Below are 19,870 nucleotides of genomic sequence, written 5' to 3' on the forward strand. Positions count from 1 at the left end.
CCACTCTTCAGGCTGGCGTTAAAGGCTGCGCTAGTGTCAAACGGACGCTCTTTGGCAATTTCGACTTGTAAAAGCCAGCGCTCTGTTATTTTTCAAACCTGGCGCCAGGGTTGGAAATTGACCTGTCTTATATCAGCTCGCTTGTGATGAGGTGGGAGGGGTAGAAATATTTGAGGTGTGTCCTTAAAAAGGTGCGCCAATTTCAAGCAGTGCTACCCGTAATATTTAAGACTCTTCGCGGTAACACAATTGGTTATGGCATCGATTTTGCCAGCGGAGGCGCACAGTAGTCTACCCACTGGGCACAGACGTCAATTCAACATCTATTCCATGTTGGTTCAAACAACGTTGATTCAACCAGTGTATACCCAGTGGGTAGTCAGTAGCATATAACCAATGTTTTATTAAAATATCACCATCAGCATTTTTTCATTTTCATTATATTGGACATTATTTTTGTCCATGTATCTTCTGTGAAATGTTTGGACTCATTAGGCCTATCTGCGATGCCCATTGAATGAAAGGTGTCAATGACTGTAGGAAGTTAGTTTAGAAATATCAAGTTATTACAATAGACTGCTTATTGTTTTTCCTTTATCATTTTGCTAAAAAAAATCCTCTTCCATTTTCACCTGTTGGACCTAATTGTCAAATCGGCAGAATTCCAATCGCTGTTCTTTGTTCTGAATCCGCTTGTAGCCTAGGCTATTTGCCTGTTTGTTTACCTTTCACATGGCAAAGTCACTAACAGGCCATATTAACAGAGATGGTAGGCTAACCTTATGATAACGTTTGGTCAATGTCCAATTGTCCATGGCTTGAACATGCAGTACATTTTCGAAATGCGAATGCAATGTGTGTAGACAAATACTGTATTTCCATGTTGAAGCCAATAAAAAAAAAATGTTTGGCTGCATGATTGTTAACTAGGCCTATTGCACACATTGCATGGAACGAGACATGTGATTTATGACACCATGCTTTTGACCCGATCCTATTTATTTATGCAGTAAGGCACAATAGACAGTGCTGTATCATCAATACAGAGACAAATATGCATATATTTAGATGGTGCATATTAGATTCATTGATTCTTTCATTGATCCCTAATACTCTGAAACCGTTCTCACAATATATTCTAGTAAGTCTGTGGACAAAATTCAAACTTAAAGGTACACCGTATTTAAAAGGATGGTTCAAGATAAATGTACTGAAAACCCTATTGAAGGAAAACTCCACAACAAAATCTGTTGGCTGGCAACTGGGAGGGTTTTCAGCGGTTGAATTAAATGTATTCAGTGTGTGTAAGGAACATGTAGCCACACCCGTGGAGCACGTTAGGAAAGGCGTGTCTAGGAAAGAATTTCCTATGTCTGAATTGGGCCGTTGGTGAAGAAGATGCTTAACATACCTTTGCTTTGAGGCATGCATGAGAGCATCAGCTGTTCCGGACGACTGTGTGACCACGCTCTCCGTAGCTGAAGTGAGTAGGACCTTTAAACAGGTCAACATACACAAGGCTGCGGGGCCAGACGGATTACCAGGACGTGTGCTCCGGGCATGTGCTGACCAACTGGCAGGTGTCTTCACTGACATTTTCAACATGTCCCTGATTGAGTCTGTAATAGCAACATGTTTCAAGCAGACCACCATAGTCCCTGTGCCCAAGAACACCAAGGCAACCTGCCTAAATGACTACAGACCCGTAGCACTCACGCCCGTAGCCATGAAGTGCTTTGAAAGGTTGGTAATGGCTCACATCAACACCATTATCCCAGAAACCCTAGACCCACTCCAATTTGCATACTGCCCCAACAGATCCACAGATGATGCAATCTCTATTGCACTCCACACTGCCCTTTCCCACCTGGACAAAAGGAACACTTATGTGAGAATACTATTCATTGACTACAGCTCAGCGTTCAACACCATAGTACACTCAAAGCTCATCACTAAGCTAATGATCCTGGGACTAAATATCTCCCTCTGAAACTGGATCCTGGACTTCCTGAGGGCCGCCCCCAGGTGGTGAGGGTAGGTAGCAACATATCTGCCACGCTGATCCTCAACACTGGAGCTCCCCAGGGGTGTGTGCTCAGTCCCCTCCTGTACTCCCTGTTCACCCACGACTGCATGGCCAGGCACGACACCAACACCATCATTAAGTTTGCAGATGAAACAACAGTGGTAGGCCGACAACGACGGCAGCCTATAGGGAGGAGGTCAGAGACCTAGCCGGGTAGTGCCAGAATAACAACCTATCCCTCAAAGTAACCAAGACCAAGGAGATTATTGTGGACTACAGGAAAAGGAGGACCGAGCACGCCCCCATTCTCATCGACAGGGCTGTAGTGGAGCAGGTTGAGAGCTTCAAGTTCCTTGGTGTCCACATCAACAACAAACTAAAATGGTCCAAACACACCAAGACAGTCGTGAAGAGGGCACGACAAAGCCTATTCCCCCTCAGGAAACTAAAAAGATTTGACATAGGTCCTGAGATCCTCAAAAGGTTCTACAGCTGCAACATCAAGAGCATCCTGACTGGTTGCATCACTGCCTGGTACGGCAATTGCTCGGCCTCTGACCGCAAGGCACTACAGAGGGTAGGGCTAAGCTGCCTGCCATCCAGGACCTTTACACCAGGCGGTGTCAGAGGAAGAACCTAAAAATTGTCAAAGACCCCAGCCACCCCAGTCATAGACTGTTCTCTCTACTACCTCATGGCAGTCGGTACCGGAGTGCCAAGTCTAGGACAAAAGGCTTCTCAACAGTTTTTACCCCCAAGCCATAAGACTCCTGAACAGGTAATCAAATGGCTACCAGGACTATTTGCATTGTGTGCCCCACCCCCCAACCCCTCTTTTTACACTGCTGCTACTCTCTGTTTATCATATATGCATAGTCACTTTAACTATACATTCATGTACATACTACCTCAATTGGGCCGACCAACCAGTGCTCCCGCACATTGGCTAACCAGGCTATCAGCATTGTGTCCCAATCACCACCCGCCAACCCCTCTTTTACGCTACTGCTACTCTCTGTTCATCATATATGCATAGTCACTTTAACCATATCTACATACTACCTCAATCAGCCTGCCTAACCGGTGTCTATGTAGCCTCACTACTTTTATAGCCTCACTACTGTATATAGCCTGTCTTTTTATTTCTTTACCTACCTATTGTTCACCTAATACCTTTTTTGCACTATTGGTTAGAGCCTGTAAGTAAGCATTTCACTGTAAGGTCTACATCTGTTGTATTCAGCGCACGTGACAAATAAACTTTGATTTGATTTGTCAACAACATAGATGATTGGTACAGTATATTAAAGCCCTTGGTTTAAATTATTACTTTTATGACGGGTCCAAAACTATATTTAATTAAATCCCACAGTAAATGCAATCAAAATGGTAAAATGCTATGTAATAAATCATGTATAAAAGTGTTTTGTCAAACCTTGAAGACCAAATACATACGAACAAAACTGTAATGTTGTGTCCCAGTATGTTAAGTTTCATTTCTGAGATGCCTTACGTTTAGTTTCTATGCCTTTTGTTTCTATGTTTTAAGTTTTGTTTCTGTGAAAGTGAAAGTATTTTCCTCTCCATTCATAGAAGCTCCCTCACTCACACACCTACATCCACCCCCCTCCCCTTTCTCTCTCTCTTACACACAAACACATTTTCTCCCTCATTTTCACACATACTCTCTCATTCACTGTACAGTACTCCTGCAAGGATGGCAGACAGTTTCTCTCTCTTGGAAGAGGATCTGTCGTGTCCAGTGTGCTGGGAGATCTTCATGGAGCCGGTGATCCTCTCCTGCAACCACAGCCTCTGCAGGGCCTGTTTGGAGGAGAGCTGGAGTAAAGGAGGGACGCAGGACTGCCCAGTCTGCAGAAGGAGGTCGGCCAGAGACCAGCCACCTCCCAACCTAGCCCTGAGGCATGCCTGTGAGACGCTACTAAGAGAGAGGGAGCCCAAAGACACTCTTGGGCCCGCAAAGGAGCCAACCGAGGAGCCAACCGAGGAGCCGACAGAGGAGTCTGCAAAGAATGCTACAGAGGGGATGGTAGAGGAGGCTACAGGCAGGCTCTCACAGAGTGAAAACACCAGCCACAGGGGTCCACAGGGTGTATGTAGCTTACACTCCCAGAAGCTCCAGCTCTTCTGCTTAGAGGATGAGTGTCTGGTGTGTGTGGAGTGTGTGTTGGAGCACGCAGACCACAGCTTCTGCTCTGTGGGGAAGGCAGCAGGTCAGAGGAGGGAGGGACTCAGACCCCAACTGGAGGCCCTGCAGGAGAAAATGGCTGCCTTTAGCAAAGCTGAGCTCACCTGTGACAAAATGGCTGCTCACATCAGGGTGCAGACCCAGAGAGCAGAAAGGCAGATAAAGGAGGAGTTTGAGAAGCTACACTGCTTCCTGAGGGATGAGGAGGTGGAGAGACTAGCTGCGCTGAAGGAGGAAGAGAAGAACAAAAGGATGAAGGAGCGAGTGGACGAGATAAGTGAGATTATGTCATCTCTGTCAGACACAATTAGGGCTGTGGAGGAGAAACTGGCAGTGGATGATGATGTGTCGTTCCTGCAGAGCTACAAAATGACAATGGAGAGAACGCAGAGTGTGCCTGAGGACCCAGAGTTGGGCTCAAGAGCACTGATCAACTTGGCCAAACACCTGGGCAACCTTAGTTTCCAGGTCTGGGAGAAGATGCAGAAGGCAGTGAAATACACACCTGTGGTTCTAGACCCAAACACTGCACATCCCGATCTCTATCTATCTGAAGATCTGACCAGCCTAAGACGTGAAGATAAACTACAGTCTCTCCCAGACAACCCAGAGAGGTTTGATATATATTGTGAAATCTTGGGTTCAGAGGGGTTCACTTCAGGGACACACTTCTGGGATGTGGAAGTCGGAGAAAGTGATGACTGGAGGGTAGGAGTGGCCAGCGAGTCTGTTAGTAGGAAACCGGAGATAGATAAAGAAGGTGGCGTATGGGCTGTTGGGGCATGTAATGGTGAACCTTATAACATGAAGAAAAAGACACAGAGGATTAGAGTTTCCTGGGACAAATGGGAGGTGTCCTTCTTTGGTCTTAGTCCATATAGTCACAAACTCAAAACTATTCAGCACAAATGTACAGAGAGAATGTATCCACACTTATTTGCACAACGGTCAAACACTGCAGATCCTTCCAGGGAAAGTCTCTCTGAAGGTGGAGAACCATACTGTATGAACACTTGAATGTAAGAGTTTCCCCATTCAACTTGTTTCTCCTCAGCATAGTGTACAAAGTAACATTCTCATCAATATGACTGGTTGCTTTTGAGATGGAGAATATAATTGCATTGTCATTTAAAACTATGTTGCAGTGTTTTGAAAGCTTTGAATGTATGTGTTTATGCATATCACTAACCTTTCAATGTAAAAAGATTGAAAAAAATACATATAAATTGATTTGTTCTTCAATAAATGGCAAATATTTTCTGTTTGGAGTGGTTAACTTCCATAATATGGTAGAATTTCAACATTCTTCAATGACCACGCCTGGTGTTGGAGCCCTGGGGAATATGAGGATGGCGAGGAGAAGCTGCTCCGTCATGCAGCTCTGCCTCACCTTGTCTAAATCTCTCTCAATAGCTCCATCCTGTCTTCTCTCCTTTCTCCACGGCCCCATCGGCATCAATAGAAATTCTATTCAAAACCATACGGAAGAAAAGCTGGAAATCAATGGCTTGCATATCACCTGATTAGACCGCTGTGTGTGTATGCACACGGGCCTGTTGTGAGAGAGCAGGTGTGTGGGGCATGAGGCCTGGCCCCGCAGGCAGCAACCCCGCTACATGGGAGACGGTAATGAGATTACCCCGGCCTGCAGGACCTCACACAGCAGACAGTGATCAGATTAGGGAAAAGGACACTCCAACGTCATCCCTGTCTGTCTGAGAGGAATGAATCTCCTCTGGATTGGCCACCCTCTCTCAGGGTACTGTAACACAAGCCAAATGTAGTAGGCCTACTGTTTTTTCTTGAGCCTTCAGACCCTGACTCTACCCTGAATGTAGCTCTCCTATTTCTCTCTGGCGACTCTGCGTTACGTACGCCTCTTGGAGGGAACGCAACAACACCCTGCTACACTCAACTCCCCGTGGAGTGAAAGAGGTATGTGATTGTAGGTGGAGGTAAGGATGACAGAGGCAGAGAAAATTACCATTTACTGGGAATTTATTTCCTTAACACAGTAATGTGGGGAAAAGTGGCTGGACAGAACCAAAGCGAAGAAAGTAAAAGTTAGTCCTCTCTCCTACCTTACCTGCCTACCCACTACTTACCTAAACACCACCTGGCACGCTAACCAAAATACAGAGGATGGTCCGCCCAGGTCTTACCTAGTGTCCATAGACAGAGTACATACTACAGGTATATGTTTGCCCGCAGGCCAAGGTGCCTTTCCCCCTGGGAACAAATTAAACAGAATAATAGAAACTTAAGGTGAACAATTTAAATAATCAAAAACACTGATTCTGATTGGCACACACATACCTCAGAAGTAGCAGCTACAAAATACTTTCAACAACACTGTCTCTGCACAACAACCAACACAGGACATCCAAGAAGCTCTCTCTCCTAACAAAGGAACACTGGCTTATCCAGTTGCAGAAGGAGTTTGTAATTGCCAACAGCTGTATCCCCTAACGAGAGGGCGGGATCAGACCTCCAATCGTCGATGGGGCCGACCAATCAGCTGCTTCGAATCCAGGAAGCCATTTCCTGAAATACACACATACATATACACAAACAAACTCAAAATACAGAAACCAGGGAACGGAACACTCTGTGTTCCTGTGTGCCTGCCTGCTAATTGAATGTGATTGCTTTGGGAATCTTGGCGATGCAGCTGTTGGGTGTGTGTGGAGGCTGGTTGGTTGGTATGTGTGGAGGCTGTTGGCTGGGTGTGAAGACTGTTGGCTAGGTGTGGAGGCTGGTGGGTGTGTGTGGAGGCTGTTGGCTGTTGGCTGGGTGTGGAAGCTGGTGGGTGTGTGTGGAGGCTGGTGGGTGGGTGTGGAGGCTGGTGGGTGGGTGTGGAGGCTGGTGGGTGGGTGTGGAAGCCTGCCCTAGCTTAAGGTGGAGGACATGGGGGATTGATCGTGTCACTTTGATGGATTAGTGCTCTCATTTCTAGCTCCAGCGATTAGGTCACCTGCCCAGGAGACAGAAAAAAACACATGCTGCGAAATGCTGATGCTAGACTTACTCACCGATTATGTCACTGCATCAATGCTAAGCAGAGCTCCAGAAAGTCAGAGGGCCTCCATGAATAATACGCCAGAGTCCCCTCAGAGAGGAAGGAAGCAGATTTTATGGAATCAGTTGTCTTAGTAAAATACTCCCTCTTCTCTCTTTTATTTATCTGATATATTCACTAGCAGGGTATTTACAACCCTCCTCCCCACCTCCCCTTCAACACACACTGTAGATCCCCAACCCAACTCTCTTACCATCAAGCAGTGCCCTCCCTCACTATAATGAGATTCCTCTCTTCACATGCAGCCCACCTTCATTTGTTCAGTGGTCAATTCTCTGGCTGTTAAAATGAAGGATTGACTGTACAGGTTGTCTGACTTTTATCTTTTTCCCTGATTCATGTTCAGGGAGAGGTATAACCAGTGTATCTTGTCATTATTCCATCTGAGACAAACATATCTAACCATCACCAGTGAGGAGAGGAGGGAGAATAGACGCATCATCGTATGAGGGTCATCCCATACCTTGACAGGGACATTACTGTACCAAGAGAGATGATTGCATTAGGGTTTATGGGCTATTACAGTAGAAGCTATGGCATCAGGTGACCATGCTCTCTTCATGCAGTCAAACGATGCCATGGTAACATCCATCTATCCTACAACCCTTTAGCACTGGTTTCATGTTACATAAATGTGATTAAGGAGGGATTTTTTTAAATTTCTCTTTTATTACCACTTCTGAAAACACATAATATTGTTCTCTATGATAGCCCCATCTTCCGTAAAGGGCCCATTTCATAAGTTAAGTGGCTTGTCTGGTTCGATTTAGAGCTCTCTATGTTAGAGAGGGACAATTGTGTTTTTGCCAGTTTCAGCATGTTCCTAATGACAGACCCAGTCAGACATCTGGAAATATTCACTTGCTATATTATACTGTGCATTGTCATCATAATGAGACTGGACTTTATGCCTAGCAGCAGCTTCAAGTTCATTATTCCCCTCCTTCTTCCTGTCTCAGGATCACTTATAGGTCACTATTTTACAATTAGTTGCGCCAATACCATGTACTTTCATGGAATTATTGATTTCTCTGTGATATGTAACCACACAGTAACTACTCATTTAAAACGGTAACTCTGACAATATGGAAACTCTTTGTACATTTTATCCAACTGTATTCTGGAGAAAGTACATAGTATGTAAGTGCATATCACATTGATATTCATATCTTTAGATCATATTTTGTCAGACTGTAGTATGTGCTCAAATTAAGCAGTCAGCCTTCCATTTCCATATTGACGCCTCAATAAACAATAGCAATAGCGGACATAAACTGTGCTGGATAGGAAACAATGGGAGGGTATACATTAGGTGTAAACTAAAGGATAAGGACCTCCAGATGTAGTAAAAGCCTGGGCCATGTGAAGCAGAGGCAGAAGCAGCATCAAGATAAGACTGGTGTTCTCTCTGCTCTCCATTCTCTGGGCTTCTGCAGTCTTTTGTCTGAATACATACACAACTGTGGATGGATGGCTTTTTATAGCCCGTGTCATGGAGAAATACACTCCTATTCTCACTGATTGCTGTTGCCTGCAGGGCATACTTATCATGCTATTGTCATTGTTTTATTGGTGTAACGAATGGATCTGGTAAGAGGGCTTCTGCCAAAGTCCTGCACATATCATGTGGACATGTAAAATAGCAGGCTTTTGTAGCTCTGAAGTACGATAGTTCAGGTATAGAAATGTACAGTGTTGGCAGTTAACACGAGAAAGAATCTTTCATTTTCAAGATGGTGTGATAGAAAACAATACAGTGTTGACATATGCATAATAGTTGATGATGATCATTTCTTAGGAATTTTCCAGTAAATGAAATCAGTACTGCTGTAAATAAACTCGAAATGTATACACTTATTTTTCCCAGATCATTAACCAAATGATTCATCGCTGCTCTGTATGTATTACAGCATGAAAAATAGATTTGTTACGGAGCCCTCTGACCGTGACGTGTTCAAATGAAGTCTCGTCTGCCCTCTTCAGGTCTGGTCAATGAATGAGAACAGAAATATCAGTACAGTTAAACGTTATGCAGATCCTCAAGGAGATTACTCTCCTGAACTCAAATCTTCTCCCAGGGCGCATGTGTCAAACTTATTCCACATAGGGTCGAGTGTCTGCGGGTTTTCACTCCACTCTTGTACTTGATTCATGAATTAAGGTCACTAATTAGTAAGGAACTCGCCTTAATTTATGTAATCTCTGTCACCTGGGGCTGCTCCCCTGGCCAAGGACCAGTCCACTTTTCCCCCCTTTGAGGGGCTAAAATGTATCTTATACAGAATGAAATGTGTGTTAGATTCCAAGCATGGATGTGGTAGTATTACTCTATCTGAAGCGTGTCCCCTGAGGAGAACTCGGATGCATTCTACAGTATATGGATCTATGTACTGTGGTAAACTGTATGGAATATTTTATTGTCTTTCTCAGGAATTCTCCCTTATCTGCATTGTTCCCATCCCCCTCACACCTTTGGGAAGATGGGGTGTTGTGCTCACATCCTGAGAGTGGGTTCACGGCTAGGGTCTGCCATTAACAGTGGTGACCCTGGAGCAATTAGGGGTAAGTTCCTTGCTCAAGGGTACTTCGACAGATTTATCACCTTGTCGGTTCAGGGATTCGAACTAGCAACCTTTCGGTTACTTGCCCAACGCTCTAACCGTGGTTCAGTGTGGAGGTTGGTTTAGTTTGAGGTTACTGTAACTTGGTATCGTTTGATTGGTCAGTGGTGGTCTGTTGTGGTTTGAAAAAGTCACACGTTCGGATGGGTATGAAGGGAATGAAAAAGTATTTATTTTCTCTCTTGTTCTGTTAACCATACTGTTATCCATATGAAAATGTTTCTCATGAGGGCTGCTTGGCTCTTGGCCTGAGTAGGACGGATTTGTTCATGCTTTGTCTTGTAACCGAGATTGCTAATGCTTGTTAATGCCAGTAATGCTCTGTAACTTATGATTTTGCCTTGTATTATGGAACTCGTTCATCCTACAATGTTAATTAAATACTTGCATTACCATTTCTTGACCTTAGTCAGCTAAACTCAGAATACTTGCACATTGTTTAACTATAATATTAAATGGAGTCAGATAGTCAGATTTATTACATGTAGAATGTAAAATATTATTTAGCCTTACAGCTCTGTCTGTGGATGCCATCATCTGCATTTCCAACATGGCAATTCCCATCCAGGGGGTTTGATACTCTGGGGAATCACAGCAAATTACACCTTTCCTCCATATCATTACATCTGCCGTGAGCCCTTAGAACTGCCCCAATACTCCACCAAACTGTGGTGTCTATCTCCAACTCTGCAACTGACACAATACTGTACAGCTACTGCACCGCTATACTGCCAGAGCAGCACAGCCACTGAAAGCCCGTTCCATCTATCCTGTGCCACCTGTGCCGGCTCCACGCACCAGGCCGCCGGTGCGCCTCCCCAGTCCGGTACGTCCTGTGCCAGCTCCCCGCACTCGCCCTGAAGTGCGTGTCACCAGTCCGGTGCCACCTGTGCCGGCTCCACGCACCAGGCCGCTAGTGCACCTCCCCAGTCCGGTACGTCCTGTGCCAGCTCCCCGCACTTGCCCTGAAGTGCGTGTCACCAGTCCTGTGCCACCTGTGCTGGCTCCACGCACCAGGCCGCCAGTGCGCCTCCCCAGTCCGGTACGTCCTGTGCCAGCTCCCCGCACTCGCCCTGAAGTGCGTGTCACCAGTCCTGTGCCACCTGTGCCGGCTCCACGCAACAGGCCTCCAGTGCGCCTCCCCAGCCCGGTACGTCCTGTGCCGGCTCCACGCACTCGCCCTGAAGTGCGTGTCACCAGTCCTGTGCCACCTGTGCCGGCTCCACGCAACAGGCCTCCAGTGCGCCTCCCCAGCCCGGTACGTCCTGTGCCGGCTCCACGCACTCGACCTGAAGAGCGTGTCATCAGTCCGGTGCAACCTGCTCCAAGGTCGGAGCCTTCCTCTGCGCTGATGTCCAGTCCAGGCACGGCATCCAGTACCGCTCCATGGCCGGAGCCTTCCTCTGCGCCGATGCCCGGTTCAGGCACGGCGTTCAGCCTGGCGCCGTGGCCGGATCCGGGGTCAGGGCGGGGGCTACGACCCGCACCGGAGCCACCCCCGACACTAGTCACCACCCCTAACCCCCCCATTTGGTTTCAGGTTTTGTGGCCGGAGTCCGCACCTTTGGGGGGGGGGTACTGTCACGCCCTGACCATAGAGAGCCCTTGGTTCTCTATGGTGTTGTAGGTCAGGGCGTGACTAGGGGGTGTTCTAGTCGATGCATTTCTATGTTGGTGCTCTAAGTATGGTTCCCAATTAGAGGCAGCTGGTATTCGTTGTCTCTAATTGGGGATCATACTTCAGGTGTCCCTGTTCCCACCTGCATTTGTGGGATATTGTTTTGTTGAGTGCTGATGTGCGCTCTGTTACTTCACGGTCGTTGTTTGTTTATTGTGTTGTTTAAGTTTCACTAATAAAAGATGTGGAACTCGAATCACGCTGCGCCCTGGTTCGTCTATTATAACAACCGTGACAGCAATAGAGATTCCATCATCTGTGAATCTGTTGGGGCAGTATGCAAATTGGAGTGCTTCTAGGGTTTCTGAGATGATGGTGTTGATGTGAGCGATGACCAGCCTTTCAAAGCACTTCATGGCTACAGATGTGAGTGCTACGGGTCTGTAGTCATTTAGGTAGGTTACCTTGTTGTTCTTTGGAACAGGGACTATGGTGGTCTGCTTGAAATACGCCGGTATTACAGACTCGGCCAGTGCCAGGTTGAAAATGTCACTGAAGACACTTACCAGTTGGTCAGCGCATGCTCAGAGTACACATCTTGGACCTGTTAAAAAAGTCTTACTCACATTGGCTAGGGTGAGTGTGATTACACAGTCGTCCAGAACAGCTGGTGCTCTCATGCATGCTTCAGTGTTGCTTGAGTCGAAGCGTGCATATAAGTCATTTAGCTCGTCTGTTAGGCTGGTGTCAGTGGGCAGCTCGCGGCTGGGCTTCCCTTTGTAGTTCGTAAAAGTTTGCAAGCCCTGCCACATCCGACGAGCATCTGAGCCAGTGTAGTAGGATTCAATCTTAGTCCTGTATTTACACTTTGCCTGTTTGATGGTTCGTCTGAGGACTTAGCGGGATTTCTTATAAGCGTCTGGGTTAGAGTCCCGCTCCTTGAAAAGTGGCAGCTCCACCTTTTAGCTCAGTGCGGATGTTGCCTGTAATCCATGGCTTCTGGTTGGGGTATGTAAGTACGGTCACTCTGGGGACAACGTCATCGATGCACTTGTTGATGAAGCCGGTGACTGATGTGGTATACTCCTCAATGCATTCGGATGAGTCCCAGAACATATTCCAGTCTGTGCTAGCAAAACAGTCCTGTAGCTTAGCATCTGCATCATCTTGTCTGGGACTTGCATTAATGGTTCACTATATTAGGTTTTTTCCCGTAATACACATCTAACCTAATATTCAGTGGCCTCAAGTGACCTCAGAGAACGGATGTAATTATGGCAGACCTGATGCCTTACTGAACAGCACTGTTTCAGCCAGCCGGAGAGCAGCCCTGCATATGTAGCACTGAACACACATCCCTTCATGATTGTATTTACAGAGTGACATCAGAGTAGAAAAAGGGACAATTAACCGCTTTGTTTCTCACAGATTAAACTGACACAAGCACTGCTCCACTCAAATGTTCCTCTCACAAGCACACAGTCAGAGACCCCCATCATGCCAAACACAAATAATTCAGTGTGTCCCTTTAACTGCCTTCTGAATCAGATTGACTCTGGGGTTCAGCGAGAGTAAGGGGGGAATGTGAGGGTATTAATATCAGAGCTACACCCATCTGATTCACGATTACACACAGCCAGGGCCCCAGTATGGAGTACTTAATATATAGACAGGCCCAGAGTACCAATGTCTGGTTAGGAGTTATGACTTCATACAGTAATCTGTGTAACTATACAGAGGACCTCCATACAATAGAAGGGACCAGGAGGATTAGAGAGGTACTCTTATTTCATTCACCAGTAACAGTATGAAGGGTTTATTCTGTCTGATGCACCAGTCCCTTCTTACAAGGAGTTAATCAAGCCAGATCCATCCAAACCCCAAATGGTTAGTTTGGGGCAATGATTGTGAAGTGGCTTGGGAAGATGGATGCTTGGATTTAGTCAACTGCATGTGCCTTGGAATGGAGAGGGGTCTTCTTGTGATGGTCTAGGCTCTTCTGACAAAGAATCAGTCAAGCGAGATAGCCTGAACATTGTGCACCGAGTCCTCTTATCCCAATCAATCTAGTGTTAAAAAGCAGAGCACCGGAGAGGAAAGATCAATGCTGTAGTGATGTCCATGGTGCTATAGAGGGTGCTTTTGTGCCTGTCTATTCCCCTTCACAAAGAATTATTCAAGTGACATCTATCCAACCCATGTGTGGAGCTGTGTGGTAGTGGTGGTAGTAGGAGGGACAATGAATGCTTGGGTTTAGTTAAGTCCATAATGCCATTGAAGGAGTCCTTGGCAAAAAATGAATCAAGCGGCATTCTTCAGAGAAAGTGTTACTCCAATCTACAGTTATACACCCTAAACGGGATCACTGTGTTTGGAAAGATGAATGGTTGTCCAAACTGTCTGCCACTTAGCAAACAGGAACATGACCTTCCTACGGTCCTAGTGTAAATCCATACTGCAGTAGACATGGTTGTGAGGACCTGGCTGTGTAGCCCTATAACTGGCCATTGTAGAGCTGGGTATCATCAAGCAAAAAAGGGTCATTGACACTATTGAAGATTCCATTGAATTGACTTTGAATGGTAAATTCAAGATAACACACAGAGAGGAGTTAGATATGCTTGAGGTGGTGTGAGTAGAAAGCTCAGAATGCACACGCTAATGCTGGATGTTTGTTTAGTGTGTTTGCTTCTTGGTTGTATTTCCCCCTTACCTTACAGCACTGGAGTGATGAAATTGGAACAGAAACCACCACGTGGTTGGGATACGTCCGCCAGTGATAAAACTAATATTGCAGGATAATTATCATGGATTTTTACAATATGCTGAGCACATTTCTCCTGAAGGGGAAACTGTCAACCGTTTGCAGATGAATTTGGGCTTTTATTAGCGCACAGTAAAATAAATGCTTACAACTGGGGAATTAAAGCAATAGCCCAGCTTTATAGTCAAAGGAATCTGTAATATAAAAATGAACACTTGAGTGGTCGCATACTAATGCACAATATGGGGGAAAATAGAGATAGTGGATATATTTTCTTTTGTTTGAAGCCATGCATTTCAGTCTACTGCTGTTTAAAACAATTATTTTAGGCTTTGCACATATTCCCTTTTGGCTTATATCAAGCTGAGAAAGCCATGAGGCAGACTTTTTGCTAATATTTTATGGAGATATTGTCCAATGTTTTTTTCATAATGAAATAGCTGTGTTTTATTATTCCTTACTGGACCGGTGAAAACCACAGCCACACCATTGGATAGGACTTCCTTGTTAGGTCTTTGGGGAAGGGTTGAGACTGGCTCCCCAAGCAGAACTATATCTCACATTGTGACATGATACTCAGAGTCCTGTGGTAGAGAGTCCACATCTTAGTAGATCCAGATGGGAGATGTAGGAAATAAAAGCGCAGATCAATAAATCTCTGTGTGTTTTTAAACTGCTTCGGGGGTGTAGTGGTCCTCCCAGAACAGGACGAGGCATGGAGGAACAGCTTTGTGGGACGGTAATCAAGCATCTCTCGTTCCCAAAACAACAACAGATGAGCCGAGAGATGGGGGCGATACGGGATTTAACCACAGAGAGACTGTACAATCCTTGCTTGTCTAACAAGATCTATTGTCTTGATACTGTTTCTGATTATTGCATATTCATCAGATATCATTATAATAATAATATTTGCCATTTAGCAGACAATTTTATTCAAAGCGACTTACAATCATGCGTGCATACATATTTTACATATGGGTGGTCCCGGGAATCGAACCCACTATCTTAGCGTTGCAAGCGCCATGCTCTACCAAATGAGAGACAGAGGACCAAAGCACTGTAGTGGACATAATGACGATATTGCAGATTATGTAAATAAGTACAGTGAGTTTTTATATTTTCTTACCCTTATTTTACCAGGTAAGTTGACTGAGAACACATTCTCATTTACAGCAAAGACAGGGGGGATAGTTACAGGGGAGGGGATGAATTACAGAGAGGGGATGAATGAGCCAATTGGAAGCCATATTATATCTCCATTCTCCATCACAAATAGAGCAGTCCCAGCAGAGGTGGTGGTGATCCTCCAGGTTAGTCTCTCTGATTCCCAGTGTAGTGTGTGTCCTGTCAGCATGAGCCATGGCTGGGAGTGGGGGATTGTCCGACCGCAGAGATGTATGAATCAGGAAGCAGTAAATCCAGCCTGGGCTTCCATTTGTTTACGCCTCCTGTTTCCCGCCAAACAAACTCCTAGATTTCCCAGGAGAGCTCCTGGCCCCCACGCCGCATCCTCAGTGGACATGCTTTATGGGCGGCTGTGCCAGATGATAACAGTTAAAACACAATTTCTTAAAAGGTGGGTGTGTGTGAGGGAAGAGGTGGTTGGGACTCAGACAGAGCTAAATTCGTAGCACTGAACGAGAGGACATCCCATAAATCGCCAATGCCGATCATGCCCTTCATTCAGTTGAATAACCTGGTGTGATTCATTTCACAGGCAAACTATTACGCTCAAATTTTACTTTAATCCATCTCCTGATTCATTCATCAAACCTTGCATCTGCAAGTACAGGGGAGAGGAATCTGTTTTTCAAAGCAGCATCTAAATGCTGTGATTGATCATGATGTGACTCCACTCTGGAGAGTAGGCTACAGAGTAGAGTCCCATCCACAGATATGGCAGAGTGGAGTCCCATCCACAGATGTGGCAGAGTGGAGTCCCATCCACAGATGTGGCAGAGTGGAGTCCCATTCACAGAATAGCTGCTGGGAATGTGAGTGTAAATAGTAGTGCTGAGCGATTAGTGGTTTTTGAGGTCGGTTTCGATTCTTTATTTAAACATTAAATGCACTGTGCATTATGTGGGTTGAATGCTGTAACAACAATGAATAAAACAATGAATAACTGCCCATTACTGCTTATTAATCATAATTTATTCACATTACTTTACTTTAATACAATATTTCAGTTGTTGTGTATATTACATTTGTTTTATTTGATTACTTTCTTATTTAATTACAAGTATTCTCATCTCTAAAGAGCTGCTGCCTATGCTGTCTGACAAAATCACTATTTTAGTAGTTCTTCAAAGTAAATAAGGCATACTTTTATGACTGCTGAAAACCAACTATCAATCACTTAGATCATGTATTTTCAGGTAGAGATAACTTGCGAAGCAACTGCTCTCTATCACTCACCACCGCCTCTCCATCGTGCATTCTTCTATCTCTTTTACATAGCAGGCATAAAAGAAGCACAGACCGGACAAGGAGGCGCAATGAATTATGGTCATTGTAGTTAATTACCATGTTGTCCGTGCTAAACTATGTTGAATATCGGCCTGTTGGAAACTACAACTCCCTACTACATTGCACAGCTCGGGCTTGATCTGATTTATTTCTACAGAAGCTGTGCATTGAGCTCACAAAAAAAACTGAATGAAATGGAATTCAAATAATTTAACCAATGTTCAATTTAGTTGTTTAAAAACTGAAATTTCGGTTAATCGCTCAGCACTAGTCAATAGGTTCCAACTCTACTTGAGCCTATGAATACACAGTGACAAATGCAGCATTGAGTTTATATCAAATGGGCTTTTGTTTTGAATCTATGAGCTGATTTCAATAGCTCCTATTTTAAATCCAAAGCAGGCCTCACCCCTGTGCATTTTGTAGTTCACAAGAGCATTTAATGAAAATCCGTTAAAAAAATTGTTTTATTTATGTAACCTTCTTAAACTATGTAAGATTAAATCTTGACATTTATTTGGGATTTATCTAGAAAGATACTAAATTGGAAGGAAAAAACACATAATTATTGGTCAAAACTTTTGCATCCAAGCCCCAAGTTAAATCAAGTTGTTTACGCTGCAGCTCCTGCTTGATTTTTATGTCTTTCTGTCCAAGTGTTTTACTAACATGGAGGCTCACAGACAACATTACATATTTCATCAGTGAAGGACGTGACCCTGGTTGTTTATTTCCCATGATGAAATTGTCCAGAGTTTGACGACTTCGTAAATAACCCGTCCATGGAGCCACCAGCAGCTGCAGCACCCACCCTCTGGTGACCATTGTAATTATTACTGTGTAATCAAAGGTCTGCCCTGCAGTCAGCAGGTACTGAAGGAAAGGTCATTAACTGCCACATGTGCAGTCAAATGGTACAGCAATGGGATAGGACTTGCTCTACTGTCTATTTGCCAAGTGAAAATGCATTAACACTGAGATGTTTTCCTAACTGACTGCATCTTTGACAACAGGTTGGCATTTATTAGGATGAGTCTTGTCCCTCAGGGCAGAACTGAGCGATTTCCGCTAGATGAGCCAGCTGCAAAGTCAAATATTGTAAAAACGCATAAAAACATTCATTTAAGGTTAGAGTTAGGCATTAGAGTTAACGGTGTGGTTAAGGTTAGGGTTAAGGTTCAGGTTAGAATCAGATTGTATGACATTGTGATTGTGCCAGCTAAGGACCACTCTGCAGAGCTGCCTCCAGAACAAGATTCATGACAAAAAATGCTAACCTGTTCTTTGACATAGTCTACAGTATGTTCCAGTTGGAAGATCTACTGACCTGGTGGACAGAGTTAAACATCCTGGTCCTCTGGTGCTGGATGACCTTGTCCATTGTCCATGGTCTCTCTGGTCTAGAGACAAACAAACTGAGCTTTATCGGACCAGAACCCTTGGCTGCATGGGTCTCCTGGACATTTCTGTTCCCCCTGTGCTAATGCAACCAACCCCCCTTTCTGGAGATAGGAGCCTTTAACAAACCATATCCTAGGTTTGAGACGCCTGTTTCACCAGGGCCATGCTAACCTGATTAGAGTTCATCAGCAGACCTGGTCATACACAATTTCACAATTTGATCGAATTTTCCATTAATTAACAAACATGTGACATTAGCTGTCTGTCTGTTAACACCAGACCAGCTGAATGACCACAGACACAGGGAATGTGGAAGCTGTTCTTGCATTGTTCTTGGATTCATTCATGTCTGGGTTCATCATGATCGATTTTTTAATAACATTTGGTTGATGCTATTGACTCATCGCATGCAATCTCAATGACCGGACGGGTACAAAAGTGAAGGTCTTTATGTCGATGCATCCATCTACAACAGACAGAGAATGTACAGCAGAGCAATAGGAGTATTAGCCTATTTTATAAAACTTCAATAATCAACTGTATAGCCCTCTTCTTTATGATGATGCTGTACAACATGCTGTATTATCACAAAGTAATGACCCAAAGTATTGTCTTTTTAATTCCCTGTGAGATGTTGTCATGTTGCTGATTGCAGATCTGCCACCATCCCATGCTCTGTCAGCACAATTTACTGCCCCAATGCATCCATAGTATTGGCAATCTATAAACCCTTCCCCCCCATGCCTCCAAGCTTGTAAGAACCCATGTTAGAAAGGGAGAAATTAAAGGCCCAAGCAAACGGGATCAATAAACATATTATGTGTAGTTGTTAATGGAAATGTCCTCAGTAGAATCCTCACAGCTCTATCGAACGATGAGCCAATCTCGCTTACTCTCTAAACCACTCACATGTAACATAGCAGCAAGTTTCATTGTGTGTTAAGTAGGTTACAGTTGCAACCATAAAAAAAAGACCAAATTTTCTAGCCGATTAAATTTAACTGACCCTCATCCCAGGGTTGAGGAGGAGGATAAAAACTTGTTATGATGGATTCGGAGAAACACGGATTTGGGGAAAGAGGAGCGCTTGGATGATGAGTAACACATAAACATTTACTGCGTGGTGTCTCGGGTAGCCACTAGCCTTCGATAATCTCCTCGTTATTGAGTTACCATAAAGCCAGGCGGGTTTCTCTGTAAATCCTGTATCAGTGGTTGATTGACCGTGACGCTGAGCATATAGCTCCTGAGGCAACAGTAATGCAGGGTCACGGTCATGTCTATGGTTCACTGAGCTGGAGGTGAGGCAACACTTAACCTTTCTATCACGTGTCTTCTTCTCTGTATCTGGCAGGGTGGCTACACCTGTTTGGGCTCAAGCTACAGGAGCTCTTATGAGAAGTTTATGTTTGACTTACCCCAATAGAGAGGAGATGTACCTTCCTCAATGTCATAGCCAGGATATTAGGCCACTTATACATATAGTGATGTGAGTCATGTAGTATCTGCAACAGTACTGCCCTATCAGCAGTGCACCAAGCATTGTCTGCTGTATATGTGTTAAATACAGTCACAGTGACTCTGTTGACCAACTGTATGAGTGCTATTGTTACCACCTGATTTGAACTCACAGCTGAAATTAACAGTATCACCCTTTAGTTCAGTTAAAGTCAGCTACCA

At 44.7% G+C, this 19,870-nt stretch overlaps 1 protein-coding gene across 1 annotated transcript; it reads left to right on the top strand.

Moving 5' to 3' along the window:
- Positions 1–3,743: 3,743 nt before the first annotated feature.
- On the top strand, positions 3,744–19,588 carry LOC120060001 (nuclear factor 7, brain-like). Its single transcript, XM_039009075.1, has 3 exons — positions 3,744–3,982; positions 4,109–5,019; positions 19,545–19,588. The coding sequence occupies exons 1-3, from the start codon at positions 3,744–3,746 to the stop codon at positions 19,586–19,588; spliced, it is 1,194 nt and encodes a 397-aa protein (XP_038865003.1).
- Positions 19,589–19,870: the final 282 nt, after the last annotated feature.

Source organism: Salvelinus namaycush, chromosome 15, assembly GCF_016432855.1.
Source record: "Salvelinus namaycush isolate Seneca chromosome 15, SaNama_1.0, whole genome shotgun sequence".
Taxonomy (NCBI): domain Eukaryota; kingdom Metazoa; phylum Chordata; class Actinopteri; order Salmoniformes; family Salmonidae; genus Salvelinus; species Salvelinus namaycush.

Bases quoted from the DNA above. Each gene is read 5' to 3' on its own strand.
- LOC120060001 (XM_039009075.1), top strand. From the start codon at position 3,744: ATGGCAGACAGTTTCTCTCTCTTGGAAGAGGATCTGTCGTGTCCAGTG. The intron at 3,983-4,108 runs GCCCAAAGACAC...GCTCTCACAGAG, and splicing joins ACGCTACTAAGAGAGAGGGA to TGAAAACACCAGCCACAGGG. The intron at 5,020-19,544 runs GTAATGGTGAAC...TGTATCTGGCAG, and splicing joins CGTATGGGCTGTTGGGGCAT to GGTGGCTACACCTGTTTGGG.